The sequence below is a fragment of the Rhinoraja longicauda genome, chromosome 28 (genome assembly GCF_053455715.1).
Source record: "Rhinoraja longicauda isolate Sanriku21f chromosome 28, sRhiLon1.1, whole genome shotgun sequence".
NCBI classification, from domain to species: Eukaryota; Metazoa; Chordata; class Chondrichthyes; order Rajiformes; family Arhynchobatidae; genus Rhinoraja; species Rhinoraja longicauda.
The window spans coordinates 29,703,817-29,730,553 of NC_135980.1; the positions used below are offsets into that span (position 1 = coordinate 29,703,817).

The window sequence follows — 26,737 nt, forward strand, 5'->3', positions numbered from 1 at the left end:
GTGTCACAGTGTTATAATAAAGCAAATTGTATATAGTTAGTAGAAATACAACTCAATTAATGACATGCTGGTATAGAAATATATCGTTAAAAGTATGAACATAGAAATAGTACCAAAACATGCAAAGAATTAGGTCAGAATCTAAAAATGTCAAGTTCCTCTTGCCCGTATCACGAGATGAAACGTCAAACTGATTCATTACCTTCTGACTTCCCCGTCTCCACCCACTATAATTGATTTTAGTTTCCAACAGAGCATTGTGTAAACCCAGCCTTTGATTCACGCTGATGTATATTTAGAATAGTATCATTTGGAGTGTGCTCTTGATGGACTTGATGCTCTTGATGGACTTGAAAGGATGGACTTGAAGTGAATAAATTTATCAGCCAAGTATTTATCAGCCAAAACATAATGACCACCAACAGGTGAAGTGAATAACATTGATTATCTTGTTACAATGGCACCTGCCAAGGGGTGGGATATATTAGGCAGCAAGCAAACATTCAGTTCTTAAAGTTGACGTGTTGGATGCAGGAGAAATGGGCAGGAGTAAAGACATGACCGACTTTGACATTGGCCAAATTGTTATGGCCAGACAACTGGGTCAGAGCATCTCTGAAAGGGCAAGGCTTGTGGGGTGCTCCCGGTCAGCAGTGGTGAGTACCTACCGACAGTGGTCCGAGGAGGGACAAACCACAAACCGGCGACAGACAGGGTGTTGGGCGCCCAAGGCTCATCGATGCGCGAGGGCAACGAAGGCTATCCCGTCTGGTCCGAACCGACAGAAGGTCGACTGTGGCACAAGTCACAGAAAATGTTAATGGTGGTCACGGGAGGAATGTGCCACAATACACAGTGCATCGCACCCTGCTGCGTATGGGGCTGCACACGGAGGGCCAACAGCATATTAGGCAGGTGGTCATAATGTTTTGGCTGGTCAGTGTACACATACAAGGAATGTGCCTTGGTGCTTTCTCTGCCCGCATGTAACAACACGAGATACACTAAACAATTAAAAAAATGTGGAAGGCCCAGCTCACACCAGACCTGATCCACAACACGATACACAACTCCATTGTTTCTGCTGTGTCTTGTTATGGATCGGCTCAGGTATCAGCTGGCCCTTCCACATTTTTCAACACAAGAGGCATTTGATACAGCATAATTACTTTTAAATTACACCGGGCCAAACCTGCTGTGCAACTTTACATTCTTTGAGAAAGCAATTAAAATTTCTTAAAAAGTCAAAATAAGCCACAACCACGAAGGGGGAAATTTCTCAACTCTTGTTGGAATTTTAAGCACGTGGGTAAAGTCAGGTGGAAGGAAGAGTTAAATAAATCGTTTCCCTGAACATGGGTCTCGACCCGAAACGTCATCTATTCCTTTTCTCCGGAGATGCTCCTTGACCCACTGGGTTACTCCAGCTTTATGTGTCTGTCTAGAGAAGGTCATACCCGTACTTTACTAGACCCAGAGTCTTTAACGTGCTCCAAACCTAGGTACCCTGCATGGAGCCACTGGTCAGCCCAGACCATCACACAAACCAACCTCCCTTCCATTGACTCCATCTACACCTCACGCTGTCTCAGCAAGGCCAGCAGCATAATCAAGGACCAGTCTCACCCCGGCCGCTCCCTCTTCTCCCCTCTCCCATCAGGCAAGAGGTACAGAAGTGTGAAAACGCACACCTCCAGATTCAGGGACAGTTTCTTCCCAGCTGTTATCAGGCAACTGAACCATCCTCTCACCAACTAGAAAGGGGTCCAGAGCTACTATCTACCTCATTGGAGACCCTCGGACTATCTTTTAGTTACTGGTTTTATCTTGCACTAAACATTGTACAATTTATTCCCTTTATCATGTATCTGTACACTGTGGACGGCTCGATTGTAATAATGTATTGTCTTTCCGCTGACTGGTTAGCACGCAACAAAGGCTTTTCACTGTACCTCGGTACACGTGACCGTAAACTAAACTAGAGAAGCCTTTCTGTCCTGGGCCTCCTCCATTGTCAGAGTGAGGCCCAGTGCAAATTGGAGGAACGGCACCTCATATTTCGCTTGGGTAGTTTGCACCCCAGCGGTATGAACATTGACTTCTCTAACTTCAGATAGTCCCTGCATTCTCTCTCTTTCCCCTCCCCCTTCCCAGTTCTCCCACTAGTCTTCCTGTCTCCGACTACATCCTATCTTTGTCCCGCCCCCTCCCCTGACATCAGTCTGAAGAAGGGTCTCGACCCGAAACGTCACCCATTCCTTCTCTCCAGAGATGCTGCCTGACCCGCTGAGTTACTCCAGCAATTTTGTGTCTACCTTCGATTTTATCCAGCATCTGCAGTTTTTTTTCCTAAGCAGATCAGGGGTGTGGACGGTGGAACTTGGATTAGCAGCAATTCAAAGTTCCACAGCGACGCATGTCAGGTCATCACAGATCGACTCGCTCTCCTTCCAAATATTGAGACACAAAAAGAGGGGAGGATTATTATTTAATATTAAATGAGTTATAAGGTTCAGAGTGAAGAAGGGCCGCGACATGAAACGTCATCTATCTACGCTCTCCAGAGATGCCACAGGGGGCAGTAGGGGACAGGTCATCTATCTACGCTCTCCAGAGATGCCACAGGGGGCAGTAGGGGGACAGGTCATCTATCTACGCTCTCCAGAGATGCCACAGGGGGCAGTAGGGGGACAGGTCATCTATCTACGCTCTCCAGAGATGCCACAGGGGGCAGTAGGGGACAGGTCATCTATCTACGCTCTCCAGAGATGCCACAGGGGGCAGTAGGGGGACAGGTCATCTATCTACGCTCTCCAGAGATGCCACAGGGGGCAGTAGGGGGACAGGTCATCTATCTACGCTCTCCAGAGATGCCACAGGGGGCAGTAGGGGGACAGGTCATCTATCTACGCTCTCCAGAGATGCCACAGGGGGCAGTAGGGGGACAGGTCATCTATCTACGCTCTCCAGAGATGCCACAGGGGGCAGTAGGGGGACAGGTCATCTATCTACGCTCTCCAGAGATGCCACAGGGGGCAGTAGGGGGACAGGTCATCTATCTACGCTCTCCAGAGATGCCACAGGGGGCAGTAGGGGACAGGTCACTGGGTAATTTAAAAATCGGAGATTGACAAATTCTTGTGCGGATGTCAGGGGTTATGGGGAGAAGGCAGGAGAATGGGGTAGAGAGGGGAAGGTACAGATTGAACGTCAGTGTAGACCCGATGGGCCGAATGGCCTGATTCTGCTCCTGTGACAATAAACAATGGGGGGGGGGGGGGGGAGTAGGCCATTTGGCCCTTCGAGCTAGCACCGCCATTCACTATGATCATGCTGATCATCCACAATCAGTACCCCGTTCCTGCCTTCTCCCCATACCCCCTGACTCCGCTATCCTTAAGAGCTCTATCTAGCTCTCTCTTGAATGCATTCAGAGAATTGGCCTCCACTGCCTTCTGAGGCAGAGAATTCCACAGATTCACAACTCTCTGGGTGAAAAAGTTTTTCCTCATCTCCGTTCTAAATGGCCGACCCCTTATTCTTAAACTGTGGCCCCTGGTTCTGGCCCCTGACTTATGAGATGCTGCCCAACCCGCTCAGCTACTCCTGCACCGTATTAAATGAGTTAGACACAAAATGTCAGAGTAACTTCAGTCGTTATGTAAGCCTGGACACTGGACGTTTGTAAGATAGAATACAGAACAGTGCAGCATGTGAACAGGCCTCTGTGTCAAATATAATGCCAAGGTAAACTAATTTCCTCTGTCTGTATCTGATCCATATTCCTCCATTCCCTGCCTTGTACCTAGGGCGGCACAGCGGTAGAGTTGCTGCCTCACAGCGCTGGAGACCCGGGTTCGATCCCGACTACGGGTGCTGTCTGTACGGAGTTTGTACGTTCTCCCCGTGACCTGCGTGGGTTTTCTCTGAGATCTTCGGTTTCCTCCCACACTCCAAAGGAGTGCAGGTTTGTAGGTTAATTGGCTTGGTAAATGTTAAAATTGTCCCTGGTGGGTGTAGGATAGTGTTAATGTGCGGGGATCGTTGGGCGGCGCGGACCCGGTGGGCCGAAGGGCCTGTTTCCGCGCTGTATCTCTAAACTAAACAAGGGTGGAAATTTTACACGTACTGAAAATATCACACAAATAAAGGCTTCAAAATAACAACTATGCCGCAATGTGAATAACAGATTATTCCCAGAGGGCTCCTCTACTGATTGAGGAATAACAGCAAGGTTAATGACCTTGAGAGAGATAGCTGTGTTGACAAACAGCACAGTACTCCATCTCTAACTTCCATACGTGAAGTCCAAGACCAAACCCAATGCCTTCCACCACATCTTCCACACATGCAAACATTAAGTAACTTTCCACAGTATCTTTCCACTAGGATTATTTGGGTATTTAGTCTAGAGATACAGTGCGGAAACAGGCCCTTCGGCCCACCGGGTCCACGCCGACCAGCGATCCCCGCGCACTAACACCGTCCTACACCCACTGGGGACAATTTTTACATTTACCAAGCCAATTAACCTACAAACCTGTCCGTCTTTGGAGTGTGGGTGGAAACCGAAGGTCTCAGAGAAAACCCACGCAGGTCACGGGGAGAACGTACAAACTCCGTACGGACAGCACCCGTAGTCGGGATCGAACCCGGGTCTCCGGCGTTGCATTCGCTGTAAGGCAGCAACTCTACCGATGCGCCACCGTGATCGCCCTCTTCCAAGATGGCGCCCAACCCAGGCAACGATTTGCGTGCCAGCCACAGAAGCAGATCTACAATCACATATTACAATCTCTCCACACTTTCAAATCTCTTCTCGTAAAGCAACATTTCCTCTCTATACTGTAAGTGGCTCGATTGTAATCATGTAGTCTTTCCAAGCAACAGAAGCTTTTCACTGAACCTCGTTGCAAGAGACAAACTAAACTGAAGCGTTTGAACTTTTATACCCTCTGTCCCATAACCAAGCTGAGAGCCCAGTGTTTAAACGGTGATCTACTCAGCACTTAGACACACAGTATGCAGTGAGAGATGAGCTTTATAGTGTTGGGGTATACACCACATCATTGGTTTTCAACTTCTGTAGAAAACACCGTCAAAAGAGAAATACAATGGAAAGTATTTAGTGCCAAACTCACAAGTGTAAAGCAGCCAAGATAGCAGTAACACACAAACGCACTAAAGCGACGGTTTGTTCCATGTTGGAAGTTTGAAACTGCCCCAAGAGAGGTTTCACACTTCCCGGCACTGATTGACAACGTGCTTCATACAGCACGAACACTGGACCGCAGGTCTTTCAACAGGGGAATAGCACAACTCGGAGAGAACGGTCTTACGGCAAGAACTACACCGATCAGCCAAAACATTACGACCACTAACAGGCGAAGTGATTAACATTGATTATCTTGTTACAATGGCACCTGTCAAGGGGTGGGATATATTAGGCAGCAAGTGAACAGTCAGTTCTTGAAGTTGATGTCTTGGATGCAGAAGAAATGGGCAGGAGTAAAGACCTGAGCGACTTTGACAAGGGCCAAATTGTTATGGCCAGACGACTGGGTCAGAGCATCTCTGAAACGGCAAGGCTTGTGGGGTGCTCCCGGTCAGCAGTGCTGAGTACCGACCGACAGTGGTCCGAGGAGGGACAAACCGCAAACCGGCGACAGACAGGGTGTTGGGCGCCCAAGGCTCATCGATGCGCGAGGGCAACGAAGGCTATCCGTCTGGTCCGAACCGACAGAAGGTCGACTGTGGCACAAGTCACAGAAAATGTTAATGGTGGTCACGGGAGGAATGTGTCACAATACACAGTGCATCGCACCCTGCTGCGTATGGGGCTGCACACGGAGGACCAACAGCAGATTAGGCAGGTGGTCATAATGTTTTGGCTGATCGGTGTATTTTAAAGGAATAATAATAATCTGAATCAAGACAGGTGTGCAAATAGCAAGTCTGACAATTGTGTAAATATTGCAAACAAGGACAGTCATTCTTTGGAGTGGAGACTGTACAGACTTGTGTCGTTGAGATAAGGCCAAATAGGTTACTGATTACATCCATAATTATAGAAAGCTAAAGTTCCAGGTCAATAAGATGTTCAACTTTCAAAAGACAATGGAAGAAAATGGACCTCTGATTAAGCATGGAAAAACAAGCATAGTGATAATACACAAGGATATTAGTTTAGTTTAGAGATGCAGCATGCAAACAGGTCCTTCGGCCCACCGAGTCCACGCCAACCAGCGATCCCCGCACACTCACACTATACCACGCACACTCGGGGCAATTTACAATTATACCGAAGCCAATTAACCTACAAACCTGTACGTCTTTGGAGTGAGGGATGAAACCGGAGCACCCGGAGAAAACCCACACAGGTCACGGGGAGAACGTACAAACTCCGTACAGACAGCACCCGTGGTCAGGATCGAACCCGGGTCTCTGGCGCTGTGAGGCAGCAACTCTACCGCTGCGCCACCGTGCCGGACCTGGTGACTGATTCGATATATTATTACAGAAAGCTAAAGTTCCAGGTCAATAAGAAGCTTTTAGCTTTCTAAAGACAATTGAAGAAAACGGACGGTAGACACAAAATGCTGGAGTAACTCAGCGGGACAGGCAGCATCTCTGGAGAGAAGGAATGGGTGACATCTCGGGTCGAGACCCTTCTTCAGAAGAAAATGCACCTCCGATTAAGGATGGAAAAACTTAGCGATAATGTGCAAGGATATTATTAAACAAAAGCCGCACAAATTAACCTAATGACTTTGGCCAGGGAACTGTTAGGCGCACAATTGAAGTCCTGAAGAAGTGTGTTTCCATTGATTTGGTGACATTAGTACAGAAGCCCGAGCAGACATTTCCTCGGCTGTTTCACTGGTTGGAGCTGACCCCAATCTGGGTTTGACTCTTGGATTTATAATTAGCGTCTACTAATGGCCTTAATACTCAGGGTTAAAAGCGACCACTCTGGAATTAATTGTATGTGAAAACAGAACAAACCTGTGGTGATATAATTAGCCGAATGAACAGCAGAGAATCTGCTAAACTTCCCCAGAGTGCACCAGGAGGGGAAACGGCAAGATGTGTGGGGCGGCACGGTGGCGCAGCGGGTAGAGCTGCTGCCTCACAGCGCCAGAGACCCGGGTTCCATCCTGACCACGGGTGCTGTCTGTACGGAGCTTGCACGCTCTCCGCGTGACCTGCGCGGGTTTTCTTTCTCCGGGTGCTCCGGTTTCCTCCCGTGCTCCAAAGACGCGCTGGTTTGTAGGTTAACTGGCTTCAGTAAAAAAAATTGGAAATTGTCCTGTGTGTGTGTGTGTGTGTGTGTGTGTGTGTCTGTGTTGGGGGGGGGGATTGTGCTGGCATACGGGGCGATCGCTGGTCGGCACGGAATCGGTGGGCCGAAGGGCCTGTTTCCGCACCATATCTCTAAAACTAAAGTGAATATCCTCAAAAGGGAGAAATAAAATTCATGGAGTATTAGGCGCCGAAAGAAAAATACCATTGGGTTGAGAACCTGGGTCTCATTTAGCTACCTAAATATAAATGGCTGGGGAGATACAAAATGCCGGAGTAACTCAACGGGTCAGGCAGCATCTCTGGAGAGAAGGAATGGGTGATGTTTCGGGTTGAGACGTCATCCATTCCTTCTCTCCTGAGATGCTGCCTGACCCGCCGAGTTACTCCAGCACTTTGTGTCTACCTTCGATTTAAACCAGCATCTGCAGTTTTCTTTGCTATAATATAAATGGCTATTTATTTTGTGCAAGCTTGCCTTTATACCTTTATGTCAACTTGCAACATAAGGTCATAGAGATGGAAAACAAAAGTTACCGTGCCCAAATCTACGAACACACTGCTGAGGCTTCAAACATGAAGCAGGAGCTGGTGGTGTCTACCTTGCTAGATACATAAGGTCATAAGGGATAGGAACAGAATTAGGCCATTTGGCCCATCAAGTCTACTCCGCCATTCAATCATGGCTGATCTATACCAATCAGCCAAAACATTACGACCACTGACAGGCGAAGGGAATAACATTGGTTATCTTGTTACCATGGCTTCTGTCAAGGGGTGGGATATATTAGGCAGCAAGTGAACAGTCGGTTCTTGAAGTTGATGTGTTGGATGCAGGAGAAATGGGCAGGAGTAAAGACCTGAGCGACTTTGACAAGGGCCAAATTGTTATGGCCAGACGACTGGGTCAGAGCATCTCTGAAACGGCAAGGCTTGTGGGGTGCTCCCGGTCAGCAGTGGTGAGTACCGACCGACAGTGGTCCGAGGAGGGACAAACCACAAACCGGCGACAGACAGGGTGTTGGGCGCCCAAAGCTCATCGATGCGCGAGGGCAACGAAGGCTATCCGTCTGGTCCGAACCGACAGACACAAGTCACAGAAAATGTTAATGGTGGTCACGGGAGGAATGTGTCACAATACACAGTGCATCGCACCCTGCTGCGTATGGGGCTGCACACGGAGGACCAACAGCATATTATGCAGGTGGTCATAATGTTTTGGCTCATCAGGTCATAATGTTTTGGCTGATGGGTGTATCTCTCCCTCCGAACCCCATTCTCCTGCCTTCTCCCCACCACCTCTGCATTGCCCATGGGAAACCTAGAACCTAGGTCCACAGAGACTCACTGAACTGCATTGACAAAGCAGTGTAGTTGTCACCGGGACTCACGAACATGCCCCCCTCACTGGGCGACCTGCTGCCCAGCGTTTTGCTGTGCTCTTGAACATGCAACGTCATTTCGTCCCGCGACTCGCTGGTGTAGGGACACTGCAAACAGTTGTACCGACCCCTGGTATGCTCCCACACGATCCTGCTGCTAGACGACTGGGCTGTGGGGAGAGAAGGAACAGGGCTCGATCAACACTTGACATTCAAGTGACGTTAAAATACGCAAGGCAAGCCAATATATCACACCGGGAAAAACACACAGAGTGCTGGAGTAACTCAGCGGGTCAGGCAGCATCTCTGGAGAACATAGATAGGTGACATTTCAGTTGCCTGATAACAGCTCAGTAGGTCAAGCGTCCAGCAGGTATAAAGGAAAAGTCAATTTGAAATGTTAAATAGAAACAAGGAACTGCTGGTGATGGTTTAACCTGAAGAAGGGTCTCGACTCGAAACATCACCCATTCCTTCTTCCCCAGAGATGCTGCCTGACCCGCTGAGTTACTCCAGCACTCTGTATCTGTCTCTGAAATGTTAACTCCATTTCTCTCCCCACAGATCGGCCACCAGACCTGATGAGAATTTCCAAACTCCCTGCTGTGAAATGTTTGCTTCCCGCATCTGCAATATTTTTCTTTTGTATTCTTCGTAACGAAACTGTTCCTTCCCACAGTCCCACCAACAAGCAAAGCACCGGGCCACTGACTACAGTGGAGACTTAAAATCCCTCTTCTAAAATATCTAATTTAAAAAATGTACTTCAATAAAGGAAGGTGTGGGCGGCACGGTGGCGCAGCGGGTAGAGCTGCTGCCTCACGGCGCCAGTGACCCGGGTTCCATCCTGACCACGGGTGCTGTCTGTGTGGAGTTCGTACCTTCCCCCTGTGACCTCGTGGGTTTTCACCAGGTGCTCCAGTTTCCACCCATATTCCTAAGACATGCGGGTTTGTAGGTTAATTGGCTTCTATAAATTGTTCCTGGTGTGTGGGATAGAACCAGTGTACAGGCGATCACTGGTTGGCACGGACTAGATGGGCCGAAGGGCCTATTTCCAAGCCTTATCGTGAGACTCTAGACTTAGAGATACAGGGCGGAAACAGGCTTTTCGGCCCACCCAGTCCGCGCCGACCAGCGATCACCCCGTACACTAGCACCATCCCACACACATTAGGGACAATTTTTTTGACAAAGCTAATTAACCTTCAAACCTGCACGCCTTTGGAGTGTGGGAGGAAACCGGTGCACCCGGAGAAAGCCCACACAGGTCACGGGGAGAACGTACAAACTCCGTACAGACAGCGCCCGCAGTCAGGATCGAACCCGGGTCTCCGGCGTTGTACAACTCTACCGCTGAGCCCAATCAGGAGTTCAACGGAGATTCAGTGCGCCCTGTGTGTCTCTAAACTAAACCAAATCAAATCTTGTTTGCGAATTTCTAAGAAACATGCAATGTTAAAAAAAATCGACAACAAATTTAAAAAAAAACTTTGGAAAGGCAAGAAAAGTGTAACTTAAAAATGAAAATACACCTCACCTGTATTTTTCTTCCAGACTGCGTTGGAGCAAGGCAGGCTTTCAGAAGGGAAGCATGTTCTGAGTCGTGGCAGGGTGGCACTTTGAGAGAGGGAGTAAGGTGCAGGGTGGGGGTATGGAAAGAAGGGCCCAGACACAGGAGAGTGCCCGGGTCTGTGAAACCTCAGGCTGGGTGGGGCAAACAGCGGGGGCTCCAGCAGGGGCAGGGGTTGCGGTGTGGCGGGGACTAACGGCAGCGGGTTTAGTGAGGGGTGCAGACTAGGCAGGGGGTCGGGCAGCAGGCCGACGGGCATGGAGCTGACCACGTCCGCACTGCCGGCCTTCCCCAGCTGCCTGATCACGCTCTGGAACTTCACCGGCTCGGCGGGGGCCGGAGGATCCGGGTCACTCGCGGGCAAAGGGTCGGGCGGCCGATGGTCGGTCTCCGGCCGCGGACTGCTCGCCGCGCCGCCGCACGCTCGCACGTGCTTGGAGAAGGACTGGTGTTTTTGAAAGCGAGCTTTACACCCAGGGCACCTGCAAAGCAAATCATTCCAAAGTTACACCTTTGATTGCTCATGACAACAACATTTTTAAAAAAATTAAAAATAAGTCACTTTTAAGTGCAGCGTTCCGGATTGGAGAGGCATGTTCAGCAGCCTAGAAAATCGCAGGTCAGGCAGCATCTCTGGAGAGAAGGAATGGGAGACGTTTTGGGTCGAGACCCTTCTTCAGACTGAGAGTCAGGGGAGAGGGAGACATGGAGATATGGTAGGGGTACACAGAGAGTTCTGACACACCTTAAACTCTCTGTGCACCCTCCCCGATCTCTGTGTCTCCATCCCCCCCCGACTCTCAGTCTGAAGAAGGGTCTCGACCCGAAACGTCACCCATTCCTTCTCTCCAGACATGCTGCCTGTCCCGCTGAGTTACTCCAGCTTTTTGTGTCTATCTTCGGTGTAGATCAGCATCTGCAGTTGCTTCCTACACCTGGAAGGTTGCAGGGTTAAGTCACCTACCGAGGAGACCAGTGACCAGGCCTTAATCTCAAACACCATGACTGATCTCATCACCTCCGGCTCTCTGCCCTCTAAAGCCTCCATCCTTATCGCTCCCCAGCCCCGCACGGCCCGATTTTATCTTCTCCCCAAAATCCACAAACAGAGCTGTCCCGGCAGACCCGTTGTTTCTGCCTGTTCATGCCCCACCGAATTAAAAGAGTCTGAAGTAGGGCCTCGACCTGAAACGTCACCCATTCCTTCTCTCCAGAGATGCTGCCTGACCCGCAGAGTGACTCCAGCATTTTGTGTCTAAGGAGGCGTGACCAGGTTAAGGCTTCAGTGCCAAACGGGAGTGGTGTCCGGTTCGAAGTCCTGCCTTTGGACTCGAGAGTAAATCCAGGCTCTGCCTGATCTTTCACGGGATCAAACATTCCCAATTTGATGAGTGGAAGATTGCTTATAGGTCTTGTACGTGTTATAACTGAGGCCCAAGACAGCTATACCATTCAAATGCAACAAATCACTTAGAGGCGGCACGGTGGAGCAGCGGGTAGAGCTGCTGCCTCACAGCGCCAGATGCCCGGGTTCCATCCCGACTACATAGAAACATACACAGAAAATAGGTGCAGGAGGAGGCCATTTGACCCATCGAACCAGCACCGCCATTCATTGTGATCATGGCTGATCATCCACAATCAGTAACCCGTGCCTGCCTTCTCCCCATATCCCTTGATTCCGCTAGCCCCTAGAGCTCTATCTAACTCTCTTATAAATTCATCCAGTGAATCGGCCTCCACTGCCCTCTGTGGCAGAGAATTCCACAAATTCACAACTCTCAGTTTTTTCTTACCTCAGTTTTAAATGGCCTCCCCTTTATTCTTAGACTGTGTGGCCCCCTGGTTCTGGACTCCCCCAACATTGGGAACATGTTTCCTGCATTTAGCTTGTCCAGTCCTTTTATAATTTTATACGTTTCTATAAGATCCCCTCTCATCCTAAATTCTAGTTTAGAATTTCAAGCCCAGTCTTTCCTCAGGTGACAGTCCCGCCATCTACGGGTGCCGTCTGTACGGAGTTTGTACGTTCTCCCCGTGACCCGCGTGGGTTTTTTCTGGGCGCTGCTGTGAGACATCTTTGTCGATTAGTACCGGGGTTCCACTGGAACTGGTCCGATGGTCAACTTACTTGTAGTATCGGTTTGGTTTATAATGAGCTTTCATATGATTCATCAGGTGATGCATGGAGGAGAAAGATTCATGGCAGTCATTTGCACAACATTTATACACTCTCCCTAAAACAAAACAAAAAGAGAAAGCAATAGAAGCTGTCATTTGTTTTTGACGATTTAACATCGCAATTTCATTTCAGAAATGAATGCAGCTCGGGCCGGCACGGTGGCGCAGCGGTAGAGTTGCTGCCTCACAGCGCCAGAGACCCGCGTTCGGTCCTGACTACGGGTGCTGTCTCCGTACGTTCTCCCCGTGCCCTGCGTGGGTTTTTGCACTGAAGATAGACACAAAATGCTGGAGTAACTCAGCGGGACAGGCAGCATCTCTGGGGGAAAAAGGAACAGGTGACGTTTCGGGTCTGAAGGAGGGTCTCGACCCAAAACGTCACCTATTCCTTCTCTCCAGAGATGCTGCCTGACCCGCTGAGCTACTCCAGCTTTTTGTGTCTGTCTATAGTTAGTGTTGCACCTCTAAACTAAACCAAAACTTGAAGTCCTTGCTTCTCAATCTATCCTTGCCTGCTGTAGCAAGAAGTGGGCAGTTTTTACCCCCTCCCCCCCACCCCGGGCCCCGTAAACTACAGCTAAGATAATCGTAATAGGAAGCACTTCTTGAAGACACAATTATTGGAGCCAACATCAGCCTTGGCAGCTAGTCACATCCTGTAGGAGGAACTCATTAACAGACATAAAGAGCTGGAGTAACTCAGTGGGGTCAGGCAGCATCTCTGGAGAGAAGTAATGGGTGACGTTTGGGGTCCAGACCCTTCTTCGGACTGACCCAAGCTTCTTGTGTCTATCTTTGGTTTGAACCAGCATCCACAGTTCCTTCCTGCACAGTAGGAACACATTAATGTTCCTTCCTGCTCTGTTTACACTGACAGCAAGGGAAACCACTTAACATTTCACTGAGAGTAAACGTCTCACGCCACATCCTCTCAAACTCATTGCTATGTTTCATGGAGATGGGATATCCGTCTCAGTCCACTTTAATCTGTTGTAGCACTTTGGTAAATTGATGTTTCAGCCTTTTTCCATTGTCAGAGAGAGGCCCAGTGCAAATTGGAAGAACAGCACCTCATATTTCGCTTGGGCAGCTTACACCCCAGCGGTATGAATTTGATTTCTCTAACTTCAAGTAACCTTTGCATCCCCTCTCACTCCATCCCTCCCCCACCCAAGTCATACCAGCTTCAAAGTCGTCTTGTTGCATCTCATTGTCTGTAACTCGTTTTCACCTAGCCCACTGCTATCAATGGCCTGTTTTCCTTTATCATCGTTACTTTTGTGCATATCTTTCACTCACTGGTTCTATGTCTCTCTACATCACCGTCTATATCTCACCTTTCCCTTTCCCCTGACTCTCAGTCTGAAGAGGGGTCTCGACCCGAAACGTCACCCATTCCTTCTCTCCAGAGATGCTGCCTGATCCGCTGAGTTACTCCAGCACTCTGTGTCTATCTTAGGTACGTACACCAGGCTGGTTTAACATTAAGTTTAGAGATACAGCATGGAAAAGTGGCCCCTCGGCCCACCGAGTCCACGCCAAACATCGATCGTACCCACGCCAGGCAGGGACTATCGCAACGTTTACGAAACCCGGAGAAATCCCACGCAGGTCAGAGGGAGAACGTACAAACTCCATACAGACAGCACCCGTGGTCAGGATGGAACCCGGGTCTCTGGCGCTGTGAGGCAGCAGCTCTACCCGCTGCGCCACCGTGCCGCCCTTTTCTTTTGGCATCGGTTCTCTGGAACCTCGTCTGTTCGCCCACGCCCACTCCTCCAGCTTCAATCAACCTTGTTTAAAACAAGAAGCGCTGGAAACACTCAGCGGGTCAGGCAGCATTGGCGAGAAGAAGAGAAGGATGAATTTCACCAGCCACACAGATGCTGCCCGACCTGCTGGGTATTTCCAGCAGATGTGGATGAGCAACCTTACGGGATGTAATGATGCTGAGGCTCTACAAGGCGCTGGTCAGGCCGCATTGGAATAATGTGGGCAATCTCGGGCACCGTATCTGAGGAAGGACGTGCTGGCTCTGGAGAGGGTCCAGAGGAGGTTTACAAGAATGATCCCAGCAATGAGTGGGTTAACATATGATGAGCGTTTGTTGGCACTGGGCCTGTACTCGCTGGAGTTTAGAAGAACGAGGGGTGATCCTCATTGAAACGTACAGAATAGTGAAAGGCCTGGATAGAGTGGATGTGGAGAGGATGTTTCCACTAGTGAGAGAGTCTAGGACCAGAGGGCACAGCCTCAAAATTAAAGGACGTTCTTTGAGGAAGATGAGGAGGAATTTCTTTAGTCAGAGGGTGTTGAATCTGTGGGATTCTTTGCCACAGACGGCTGTGGAGGCCAAGTCAGTGGATATTTCTAAGGCAGAGATAGATAGATTCTTGGTTAGTACGGGTGTCAGGGGTTGAGGGGAGAAGGCAGGAGAATGGGGTTAGGAGGGAGAGATAGATCAGCCGTGATTGATTGACGGAGTTGACTTGATGGGCCGAATGGCCTAATTCTGTCCCGATCACTTATGACCTTATTGATCCCAGGGGGCTCGGCAGTCTGCTTCTGTCGCCACTCAAAGAAATGTAAACGTGCAGTTTGTCAGCGGATTGCAAAAGACAAACTCTACATAAACAGTTTACCAATGATTGACCAGAACAGTAAGGTCTCACCTAATCGTCAGCAGAGCGTGGAGTCTGGTCACTTACCCGCGTCAGGTCAGAGTGACCGAGCCCTGGAAATCATTCATAAGGTTTTGAAAGAGATTAATCTCTAAAAAATTACCCATGTCGCTGGTACGATTTAATTTAGTTTAGTTTAGAGATACAGCGCGGAAACAGGCCCTTCGGCCCACCGAGTCCGCACAGACCGGCGATCTCCCCCCTCCTCGTACACTAGCTCTGTCCTACACACGCTCGGGACGATTTACAGAAGCCAATTAACCTACAAGCCTGAGATAGACACATAATGCTGGAGTAACTCAGCGGGACAGGCAGCATCTCTGGAGAAAAAAGAATAGGTGATGTTTCGGGTCGAGTCTCATTCCTTTTTCAGACTGAGAGTCGGGGGAGAGATATAGACGGTGATGTAGAGAGATATAGAACAGATGAATGAAAGATATGCACAAAAAGTAACAAAGATAAAGGAAGCAGGCCATTGATAGCTGTGGGCTAGGTGAAAACGAGTTACAGACAACGAGACTCAACAGGACAACGTTGAAGATGATACGACTTGGGCAGGGGGGAGGGATGGAGAGAGAGAGGGGATGTAAGGGTTACTTGAAGTTAGAGATCACGCCACTGGGTTGACGGCTGCCCAAGCGAAACCTGCAAACCTGCACACCTTTATAACAAGGGATGGGCCTGGGGCTTCCTGGATCGGGAGCCACTGCGGTAGACCGAGCGAGCGGGCCGACCGGACTTGGGAAAATAGCGCCAAGACATGGCAGCGCCCCGCAAGTGTAATATATGCAGAGAGAGTTTCACTGGGCAGTGGCAGGTATGCCAAATAACACACCACTGATCCAGTGAGGTTGTTAAAAGCCAAGTGAATATTTCTCTCCTCAGGAGAGGAGTGCATCAGTTTTATTTGGATTATGCGGTCACGGTGGTGCGGCGGTAGAGTTGCTGCCTTACAGCGAATGCAGCGCCGGAGACCCGGGTTCGATCCCGACTACGGGCAAGTTGGGCCGAAGGGCCTGTTTCCACGCTGTGTGACTCTATGACGCTCAGGATTTTGACAGATCATAAACAGGATTAAAAATAAATAAATTAAGATACGGTAACACGAGAAGCGGATTTAACTTTCATCGATAATGGAAGAAGCTAAGAGAATTCACACATAGATTGACGAAGGCAAGGGTTAAGTGTGGCTGGATTAGTGCTCCGTGCCCTTGTAGGACCCCTGCTGTAAACACGGACACACTACAGCAAAACATTAAACATGTCTTCCACAAACTCCAATAGAATACAAAATAGAAAATGAACACTATTATTCAATAGTTTGCATCCATATGTAGATGCACAGAGTCTCTTGCCCGGAGTAGGGGAATCGAGGACCAGAGGACATAGGTTCAAGGTTAAGGGGAAAAGATTTAATAGGAATCTGAGGGGTAACTTTTTCTCACACAAAAAGGGTGGTGGGTGTATGGAACGAGCTGCCAGAGGAAGTAGTTGAGGCTGGGACTATCGCAACGTTTAAGAAACAGTTGGACAGGTACATGGATAGGACGGGTTTGGAGGCATATGGGCCATGCACAGGCAGGTGGGACTACTGTAGCTGGGACATGTTGGCCGGTGTGGGCAAGTTGGGCTGAAGGGCCTGTTTCCACGCTGTATCACTCTATGACTCTAACTGGCAAAAGCCAAAGGTTTCAACCTCACTCTTAAGCTGTCGGAAGGAACTGCAGACGCTGGTTTTAGAAGGATGAGAGGGGATCTTATCGAAACGTATAAGATTATTAAGGGGTTGGACACGTTAGAGGCAGGAAACATGGTCCCAATGTTGGGGCAGTCCAGAACAAGGGGCCACAGTTTAAGAATAAGGGGTAGGCCATTTAGATCGGAGATGAGGAAAAACTTTTTCAGTCAGAGAGTTGTGAATCTGTGGAATTCTCTGCCGCAGAAGGCAGTGGAGGCCAATTCTCTGAATGCATTCAAGAGAGAGCTAGATAGAGCTCTTAAGGATAGCAGAGTCAGGGGGTATGGGGAGAAGGCAGGAACGGGGTACTGATTGAGAATGATCAGCCATGATCACATTGAATGGCGGTGCTGGCTTGAAGGACCGAATGGCCTCCTCCTGCACCTATTGTCTATTGTCTACACCGAAGATGGACACAAAATGCTGGAGTAACTCTGCGGGACAGGCAGCATCTCTGGAGAGAAGGGATGGGTGACGTTTTGGGTCGGGACCCTTCTTCAGACTGATGTCCCTCCCCATCCCCTGACATCAGTCTGAAGAACGGTCTCGACCCGAGACGTCACCCATCCCTTCTCTCCAGAGATGCTGCCTGTTCCGCTGAGTTACTCCAGCGTTTTGTGTCTACATTCACTCTTAAACTGTTTTCTGGGCAAGTTTCTTTATTTTATCAACGATTACCATTTGCACCAGTCCCCAACAGCAGAGGGCGTTCTTGTTCAGTAGCTGATCACAAGATGGCGCAGGGAGTAATGAAACTAACTTAAATTTATTCTGCTGTAAAACTGTTTTAAAACTGTTTTGAGAGTTATATTCAGGTCTTGGATAAGTTTATTTAGCATTACCGGGTTAATTCCCGGGATGGCGGGACTGACATATGATGAAAGAATGGGTCGACTGGGCTTGTATTCACTGGAATTTAGAAGGATGAGAGGGGATCTTGTAGAACACATATAAAATTCATGAGGGGTTGGACAGGCGAGATGCAGAAAAAATGTTCCCCATGTTTGGGGGGAGTCCAGAACCAGGGGGTCACACACACAGTTTAAGAATAAGGGGTCGGCCATTTAGGACTGAGATGAGGAAAAACTTCTTCACCCAGAGAGTTGTGAATCTGTGGAATTCGCTGCCACAGAAGGCAGAGGAGGCCGATTCACTGGATGTTTTCTAGAGAAAGTTAGAGACCTTTCGTCTCGACCCGAAACGTCACCCGTTCCTTCTCTCCAGAGATGCTGCCTGTCCCGCTGAGTTACTCCAGCATTTCGTGTTTATCTTCGGTGTAAACCAGCGTCTGCAGTTCCTTCCTACACTGTTGTCCAGTGGGACTCAGACGAATGAATCACCAGCCTGCCGGCCATAGTGCCGGCTGACAGCACAGGCGACCACAGGCTAATGCAGTCCTCCAGAGGGAGAGGTCGGCTGATAACTGCGGCACGGTGGCGCGGTGGTAGAGATACTGCCTTAAAGCGCCAGAGGTTCGAGGGTTAACTGGCTTCAATACAATTGTAAATTGTCCCTCGTTGTACGATAGTTAGAAACATAGGAACATAGAAAATAGGTGCAGGAGGAGGCCATTGGGCCCTTCCAGCCAGCACCGCCATTCATTGTGATCATGGCTGATCATCCACAATCAATAACCCGAGCCTGCCTTCTCCCCATATCCCTTGATTCCGCTAGCCCCTAGAGCTCTATCTAACTCTCTTTTAAATTCATCCAGTGAATTGGCCTCCACTGCCCTCTGTGGCAGAGAATTCCACAAATTCACAACTCTCTGGGTGAATTTTTTTTTTCTCACCTCAGTTTTAAATGGCCTCCCCTTTATATTTAGACAGTGTGGCCCCTGGTTCTGGACTCCCCCAACACTGGGAACATTGTACAGTTGATTAGTACGGTTGGCAGAGGTTATGCGGTGAAGGCAGGAGAATAGTTATAAGGTTCGAAGTGATAGGAGCAGAATTAGGCCATTCGGCCCATCAAGTCTACTCTGCCATTCAATCATGGCTGATCTATCTCTCCCTCCTAACCCCATTCTCCTGCCTTTTCCTCCATAACCCCTGACATCCGTACTAATCAAGAATCTATCTACCTCTGTCTTAAGTAAATCCACTGACTTGGCCTCCACAGCCTTCTGTGGCAAAGAATTCCACAGATTCACCACCCTGGGGTTAGGAGGGAGAGGTTGATCAGCCATGATTGAATGGCTGACTAGACAATGGGCCGAATGGCCTAATTCTGCTCTTATCACTTATGATCTTAGTTGTACTGAACACATTCCAGGAGGTTCAAATGCAGATCCAAATCTCCATTAAAAGCTAAAACATAGATGCATAGAAAATAGGTGCAGGAGTAAGCCATTCAGTCCTTCTAGGCCAGCACTGCCATTCAATATGATCATGGCTGATCATTCAAATTCAGTACCCCGTTCCTGCTTTTTCCCCATATTCCTTGATTCCCTCAGCCCAAAGAGCTAAATCTTGAAAGCATCCAGTGAATTGGCCTCCACTGCCTTCTGTGGCAGAGAATTCCACAGATTCACTGCCAAAATCATGGCTGATCATCCAAAATCAGTATCCCATTCCTGCTTTCTCCCCATATCCCTTGATTCCGTAAGCCCGAAGAGCTATATCTAGCTCTCTCTAGAAAACATCCAGTGAATTGGCCTCCACTGCCTTCTGTGGCAGATAATTCCACAGATTCACAACTCTCTGGGTGAAAAAGCTTTTCCTCATAGAAACATAGAAAACATAGAAAATAGGTGCAGGAGTAGGCCATTCGGCCCTTCGAGCCTGCACCGCCATTCAATATGATCATGGCTGAATGGCCATCTCAGTCCTAAATGGCCTACCTCTTATTCTTAAACTGTGGCCCCTGGTTCTGGACTTCCCCAACATCGGGAACAATTTTCCTGCATCTAGCCTGTCCAATCCCTTAAGAATGTTATGTTTCTATAAGATCCCCTCTCATCCTTCTAAATTCCAGTGAATACAAACCCAGTCAATCCATTCTTTCATCATATGTCAGTCGCGCCATCCCGGGAATTAACCTGGTGAACTTACGCTGTGCTCCCTCAATAGCAAGAATGTCCTTCCTCAAATTAGGAGACCAAAACTGCACACAGTACTCCAGGAGCGGTCTCACCAGGGCCCTGTACAACTGCAGTAGGACCTCCTTGCTCCTATACTCAACTCCTCTCGCTAGGAAGTCCAACATGCCATTTGCTTTCTTCACTGCCTGCTGTACCTGCATGCAAACATATTTAATACCTGCCAGATAGGGTGGATAATGTAACATATAAATCAAATATCTTGGGTATCATGCTGGGTACAGACACTGTAGGCCGAAGGGCCTGTTCCTGCATCGTACTGTTCTATTGGACTTTACCTTGCACTAAACGTAACACCCTTTATCCAGTATCTGTACACTGTGGACGGCTCGATTGTAATCATGTATTGTCTTCCTGCTGACTGGATGGCACGCGACACAAAAGCTTTTCACTGTACCTCGGTACAATAAAACCAAACTAAATAACCATGGAATTAGAGAGCTCGTTGGACACATTCAATGGGTTACAGCTCTCCTGTACGGCCTAAAGACAGCAATTACATCACAAATAAAATTAGATACATATCACCACCGATTCTCGATTTTCCGTTCTGGCATCTCTTTTAATCTGGACAAAATTACGAGAGTCCACTTGAAACCCTCTTCCCCCTCGCCCCTCCCCGGAGGTCCCCACTACAATTATTTTTGGAATTCTCTGCCGCAGAGGGCAGTGGAGGCCGATTCACTGGATGAATTTAACAGAGAGTTAGATAGAGCTCTAGGGGCTAGTGGAATAAAGGGATATGGGGAGAAGGCAGGCACGGGTTACTGATTGTGGACGATCAGCCATGAATGGCGGTGCTGGCTCGAAGGGCCGAATGGCCTCCTGCTTCACCTATGTTCTATGTTTCTATGAAAATGTGGCCCGGGTTGGGCGGCCGGTCTCCACCTCGTCTCTCGGGACGTCCGCAGCCGATTGGTGGGGGGGGGTTGAATTTGCCCCCCTGCGGCCGGGGCTCTGGAACTCTGGCCCACCCGGAGCCGGCAGATCCGTTCCCACGGCCGACCCCCGAGGCTTTTCCGACTTTGCGGGCCGGTATCTCGCCCCACCCCCCACCCCCCAAAACCGCGACTTTTGTTGGTCCGGCAAAAGGGATGATTAATCCGGCAAGGCTCTGGAACCGAGGGCGCAGTGGGGTCGCCAACTGTCCCGTATTGGCTAGGGGCATCTCCTATTTTGGGCTAAATTGGTTTGTCCCGTACGGGACCGCCATTGTCCCGTATTAGGCCCAGGGGGCGCTGTCGGCCCGGACACTGTAGGCCCGGACGCTGTAGGCCCGGGGGCAGCTGTAGGTCCAGACAGTGTAGGCCCAGACGCTGTAGGCCCGGACTTTGTAGGCCCAGACAGTGTAGGCCTGGAGGCCCGGGTGCCGCCTAATGGAGGTTGCGTAGCAACCCGCCTCCTGACCCGGGCGGCCGCCATTGTTGGAGCGGGAGCACGTGGCCGCTGGCTGGGTGAGGTCACGTGGGGCCCGGGGGCGGTGACGTCACCCTTTGTCCCTTATTTGGGAGTGAGGAAGTTGGCAACCCTAGGGTGCAGTAACATCGGTGGTGGGCCTGTACAAGGCCACACTTTAAACAATCGCGTGCAATTATTGCGCTGGATAGGCTCGCAGTCTCGCTCATACCCTCCAATGAGTGTGCGCTGTCTACCACCCTCTTCTCTGGGTCCGTGCTGTAAGACATGGTTGTGCCGGGGCTGGGACTGTGCTCATCATAAAGTGGTGACTCCAGGGAAGAAGATGCAACACCAGGCTCCAAGCAAAGCAGCTTCACCTGATGGTTCTGTCTGCAGAGGAAACAAAAGTTGGAATTACAGTGCTCTCCAAAAGGAAAAATTGCCCCAAAAGAAATTGGCAGCAAGATGAAGATAACCAGAGTGCTGGAGTATCTCAGCGGGCCAGGCAGCATCTTGATTAGTGCGGGCGTCAGGGGTTACGGGGAGAAGGCAGGAGAATGGGGTCGAGAGGGAAAGTTAGATCAGCCATGATTGAATGGGGGAGTAGACTCGATGGGCCGAATGGCTTGTTTGGCCTTCTTAACAAGAGGAGTTGAGTATAGGAGCAAATAGGTCCTTCTGCAGTTGTACAGGGCCCTAGTGAGACCACACTTGGAGTACTGGGCGGCACGGTAGCGCAGCGGTAGAGTTGCTGCTTTACAGCGAATGCAGCGCCGGAGACTCAGGTTCGATCCTGACTACGGGTGCTGCACTGTAAGGAGTTTGTACGTTCTCCCCGTGACCTGCGTGGGTTTTCTCCGAGATCTTCGGTTTCCTCCCACACTCCAAAGACGTACAGGTATGTAGGTTAATTGGCTGGGTAAAGGTAAAAATTGTCCCTAGTGGGTGTAGGATAGTGTTAATGTGCGGGGATCGCTGGGAGGCCGGACTTGGTGGGCCGAAAAGGCCTGTTTCTGGCTGTTATGATATGATATGATATGATACTGTGTGCAGTTTTGGTCTCCAAATTTGAGGAAGGATATTCTTGTTATTGAGGGAGTGCAGCGTAGTTTTACTAGGTTAATTCCTGGAATGGCGGGACTGTCATATGTTGCAAGATTGGAGCGACTGGGCTTGTCTACACTGGAATTTAGAAGGATGAGCGGGGATCTTATTGAAACATATAAGATTATTAAGGGATTGGACACGCTAGAGGTAGGAAACATGTTCCCAATGTTGGGGGAGTCCAGAAACAGGGGCCACAGTTTAAGAATAAGTGGTAGGCCATTTGGAACGGAGATGAGTAAAAAAAAATTCACTCAGAGTTGTGAAGCTGTGGAATTCTCTGCCTCAGAAGGCAGTGGAGGCCAATTCTCTGGATGCTTTCAAGAGAGAGTTAGATAGAGCTGTTAATGATAGCGGAGTCAAGGGATATGGGGAGAAGGCAGGAACGGGGTACTGATTGTGAATGATCAGCCATGATCACGGTGAATGGCGGTGCTGGCTAAGAGGGCCGAATGGCCTACTCCTGCACCTACTGTCTATTGCTTCTATAACTTATGAACTTCATTTATTACATCTATTGGACCCTTCCCCTCCTGTTCAAAGTCTCCAAAAAATCTTGATGGGCCGAATGGCTAGTCTGCTTCTATAACTCATGAACTTGATGGGCCGAATGGCTTGTCTGCTTCTATAACTCATGAACTTGATGGGCCGAATGGCTTGTCTGCTTCTATAACTCATGAACTTATCTCTGGAGGAAAAGGTCTAACTGATGTTTCAGGTCAGGTCCCTTCGATACTTTAGACTTTAGAGATACATAAACAGGCCCTTTGGCCCACCGATGGTGCCGTCACCCCGTACACCTGCACTACCCTACACAACAGGGGCAATTTTACAACTTACCGAGACCAATTAAAACCACAAACCTCTACGTCTTTGGAGCGTGGGGGAGGAAACTGGAGCACCTGGAGAAAATCCACAAGGTCACGGGGAAAATGTTTGAAGGTTAGGTTGGTGGCGCAGTGGTAGAGTTGCTGCCTCACAGCGCCAGAGACCCGGGTTCAACCCCGACTATGGGCGCTGTCTGTACAGAGTTTGTATGTTCTTCCCTGTGACCAGTGATGGAAATGGGTGGGGGGTTGGGGGGGGGGGGGGGGGGGTACGCAGGGGGACGGCATTCCTCTAGTTTTCAATTTCCAGCTGGGGTTTAATGAGCACTGCAGAAAGATTCCAGTCGTTTATCACTTTATTCAACTCACAAGAGAACGATTTGTTAACTGCCACTGTTAGCACTTGTTAACAGCCAGTAGTTAACAGGTAGTAGTTATACAATATGTCGTCAATACATCGATCCACATTCCTCAGTAAATGTAATCGTGTTTTGACCAATGTATTAATGACACCGCGTTCCCTTGAATAAAATTCAAGGGAGAATTTCTTAACCTCACTGTCAGGGCGACCGGACCGCGAGCACGGGCTCAGGTAAAGTCACTTTATTTTATTATTCCACGTTATTTTATTTGCCGCTCTGCCTCTGTGCCTCAGTTGTTTCAGTTAAATTAGAATGGATGGGGAGAAAATTAAATAAGTAGTACCAATAGTTTTTTCCAGCCTAAATCGTGAGTGGTGAATATTTTATTGTGGGTGGTTTTATTTAGCAACAGTGCAAGCGGAAATATTTTATTATATATCACTATCAAATTTTATTATATATCACTATCAAATATCTATAAATTTCAGATTTGTGTACCCCTGTGAAAATGAGCATACTGAGATACTTTGAAAGACAGCGTCTTCAGATCGATGAAGAAATAAATGATAATGGAAACACTCAGCCAGAAAAGAAGGCAAAATGACTTGAAAATGATCATGTAACTGATGCAGCTGTTTCGCCTGATGCTGCTGCATGTGAAGACATTTCAAAAGATATTGAAAAATGTGATCTTCCAGACTGTCGGACACAAGAAATGCACTTAAACAAAAAGAAAGAATATCCCTGGCTAATTGTTAAACAGAAAACTAAGATGTCGTGTATGCAGCAAGTGTCATCTTGGACTTGAACGAACACAAGGAATTCATTTGTCTGGTGAGTGGTGCAGTGTTAATGTAGTAGGAGTGAGTGATGACAAAGCAAAACAGTTCATGAGTTTAAGAAAAAAGATTTTTAAACACAAAAATAGTGAAGCTCATATCAGATGGCAAAAAATCAACGAAACAGCTGAAAAAAAAGCAATCGAGATTGTCGTGTACATGTCACTGAAAAAGGACGAAGCAAAAACAGGTGGAGTTTTTAGAACTGTATGTAATATTGTACACAAAGGTAGGCCCTACACAGATATGTCTTCTGATATTGAACTGCAAGAAAGAAACGGCATCGACGTTCTACACTCTCGTAAGTCATGTGCAGATGTTTCTCACCACATAGGGAACCAGATGCAAAAGACAGTGGTGGAAAATATAATTTCAAAACAATCTAAAATGTCTATTATGATTGATGAATCTACTACTATTAATGGGAAAGCTGTTCTAGTAGTCTGCTTGAGAGCAACAGTTGGTGAATCTTCCCAACCTACATCATTCTATTTTGACTTAGAACATATGAAACTTGGTGCAAATGCAAAATCTATATATGATGGGCTTCTAAGTTGCTTACAAAGAGGTGGTTTTTCAATACAATACCTAAAAGAAAATGTGATATCACTTGTAACTGATGGTGCATCAGTAATGTTGGGACGAAATTTAGATTTAGATTTAGATTTAGAGATACAGCGCGGAAACAGGCCCTTCGGCCCACCGAGTCCGCGCCGCCCAGCGATCCCCGCACACTAACACTATCCTACACACACTAGGGACAATTTTTACATTTACCCAGTCAATTAACCTACATATCTGTACGTCTTTGGAGTGTGGGAGGAAACCGAAGATCTCGGAGAAAACCCACGCAGGTCACGGGGAGAATGTACAAACTCCGTACAGACGGCGCCCGTAGTCAGGATCGAACCCGAGTCTCAGGCGCTGCATTCGCTGTAAGGCAGCAACTCTACCGCAGCGCCACCGTGCCGCACTATGCAGGGGTTGCAAAACTATTTCTTGATGATTTCCCTAATGCAACTGTTTGACACTGTGCCAGTCACAGGCTTGAACTCAGTGTAGGTGATGCTATAAAATGAAGTTGCAGGTTTGAATCATTTTCAGATATTTTGTGATAAATTGTATTCCTTATATCATAGGTCTCCCAAGAATCAGGATGAGTTTACTGCATGTGCTGAGTCTCTTCACTGTCAACTGTTGAAAATTGGTCGTGTTTTCAGTGTGAGATGGGTTGCTTCGTCTTACTGAACTGTAAAGGCAATGTGGCAGTCTTATAAAGCTATTTGGAAAAGCACGCTGTGATGCTTCAAGATCTAGTGCAGAGAGAGCAAAGTACGAGGGGCTGAGGAAAGTATTAGAGTCATCAGCTTCCGTAAATAATTTGGGCTTGTTGATGGACAAGCTAGAGTTGTCTGAACTGTTACTTCAACTGCAGAACTGAAATTGTACACTTAGTAAAGCACTTGAGGAAATTAAACGAACTATCAAGGTTCTTGAATGTCAAATAGAGAAGCCAGGAAAATGTTATACTCAAGTGGAGAAAGCAACAAGCCAGATGATATTTAATGGAATAAATTTGAGAGCTGGTAAAGTAGCTACTATACATAGACAACAATTTTTGAGGAGTTTGGTCAATAATATGAAATCCAGGCTGCTTGAATCTACAACAGCTTCCAATGATAAATGTAAAAAGTTAATTAGCAAGTCGAAATATTTAGATATTAACAATATTCCAGAAGATTCACTTTTTTACCTTTGGGGATAATGATGTAGAAGAAATGGCAGAACAATTTGGCCTAAATGGTCGGCTTTGTGTCAGAGCCTTCAGAGAATTCAGAGAATTCAAGGAATCTAAAGGGAAGATCAAGGGTCTGAAGAAGGGTCTCGACCCGAAACGTCACCCATTCCTTCTCTCCTGAGATGCTGCCTGACCTGCTGAGTTACTCCAGCATTTTGTGAATAAATACCTTTGATTTGTACCAGCATCTGCAGTTATTTTCTTACACTAAAGGGAAGATAGTTTCTGCAGATTTTCAGCAGCTGGTAACGGCTGTAAATACAATTCCGGTATCAACAGGAGAACATGAAAGAAGCTTCAGTGGCATGAATTTCTGCAAATCACCACAACGTGCAAGACTTCAAACTGATCACCTCTCAACCCTTCTATTTATTAAGTTGGTGGGACCTCCACTGTCAAAATTCAACCCCGAAGAATATGTCAGGACATGGCTTCTTAGTGGCAGAAGAAAC

The 26,737-nt window shown here is 48.2% G+C and overlaps 1 protein-coding gene across 1 annotated transcript; it reads right to left on the reverse strand.

The window, feature by feature from the left end:
• Positions 1 to 7,648: 7,648 nt before the first annotated feature.
• On the reverse strand, positions 7,649 to 26,295 carry znf414 (zinc finger protein 414). Its single transcript, XM_078423644.1, has 5 exons — positions 26,241 to 26,295; positions 21,585 to 21,745; positions 12,389 to 12,494; positions 10,225 to 10,739; positions 7,649 to 8,854 (listed from the first exon to the last, which is right to left on the reverse strand). The coding sequence occupies exons 2-5, from the start codon at positions 21,640 to 21,642 to the stop codon at positions 8,631 to 8,633; spliced, it is 903 nt and encodes a 300-aa protein (XP_078279770.1). The 5' UTR covers positions 21,643 to 21,745; positions 26,241 to 26,295; the 3' UTR covers positions 7,649 to 8,630.
• Between the last annotated feature and the right edge of the window lie 442 nt (positions 26,296 to 26,737).

Bases quoted from the DNA above. Each gene is read 5' to 3' on its own strand.
- znf414 (XM_078423644.1), bottom strand. From the start codon at position 21,642: ATGTCTTACAGCACGGACCCAGAGAAGAGGGTGGTAGACAGCGCACAC. The intron at 12,495-21,584 runs GTATGAGCGAGA...GTTTTGTTTTAG, and splicing joins CAGCGCACACTCATTGGAGG to GGAGAGTGTATAAATGTTGT. The intron at 8,855-10,224 runs GTGAGGTGTATT...CTCTCCCCACAG, and splicing joins AGTCTGGAAGAAAAATACAG to CCCAGTCGTCTAGCAGCAGG.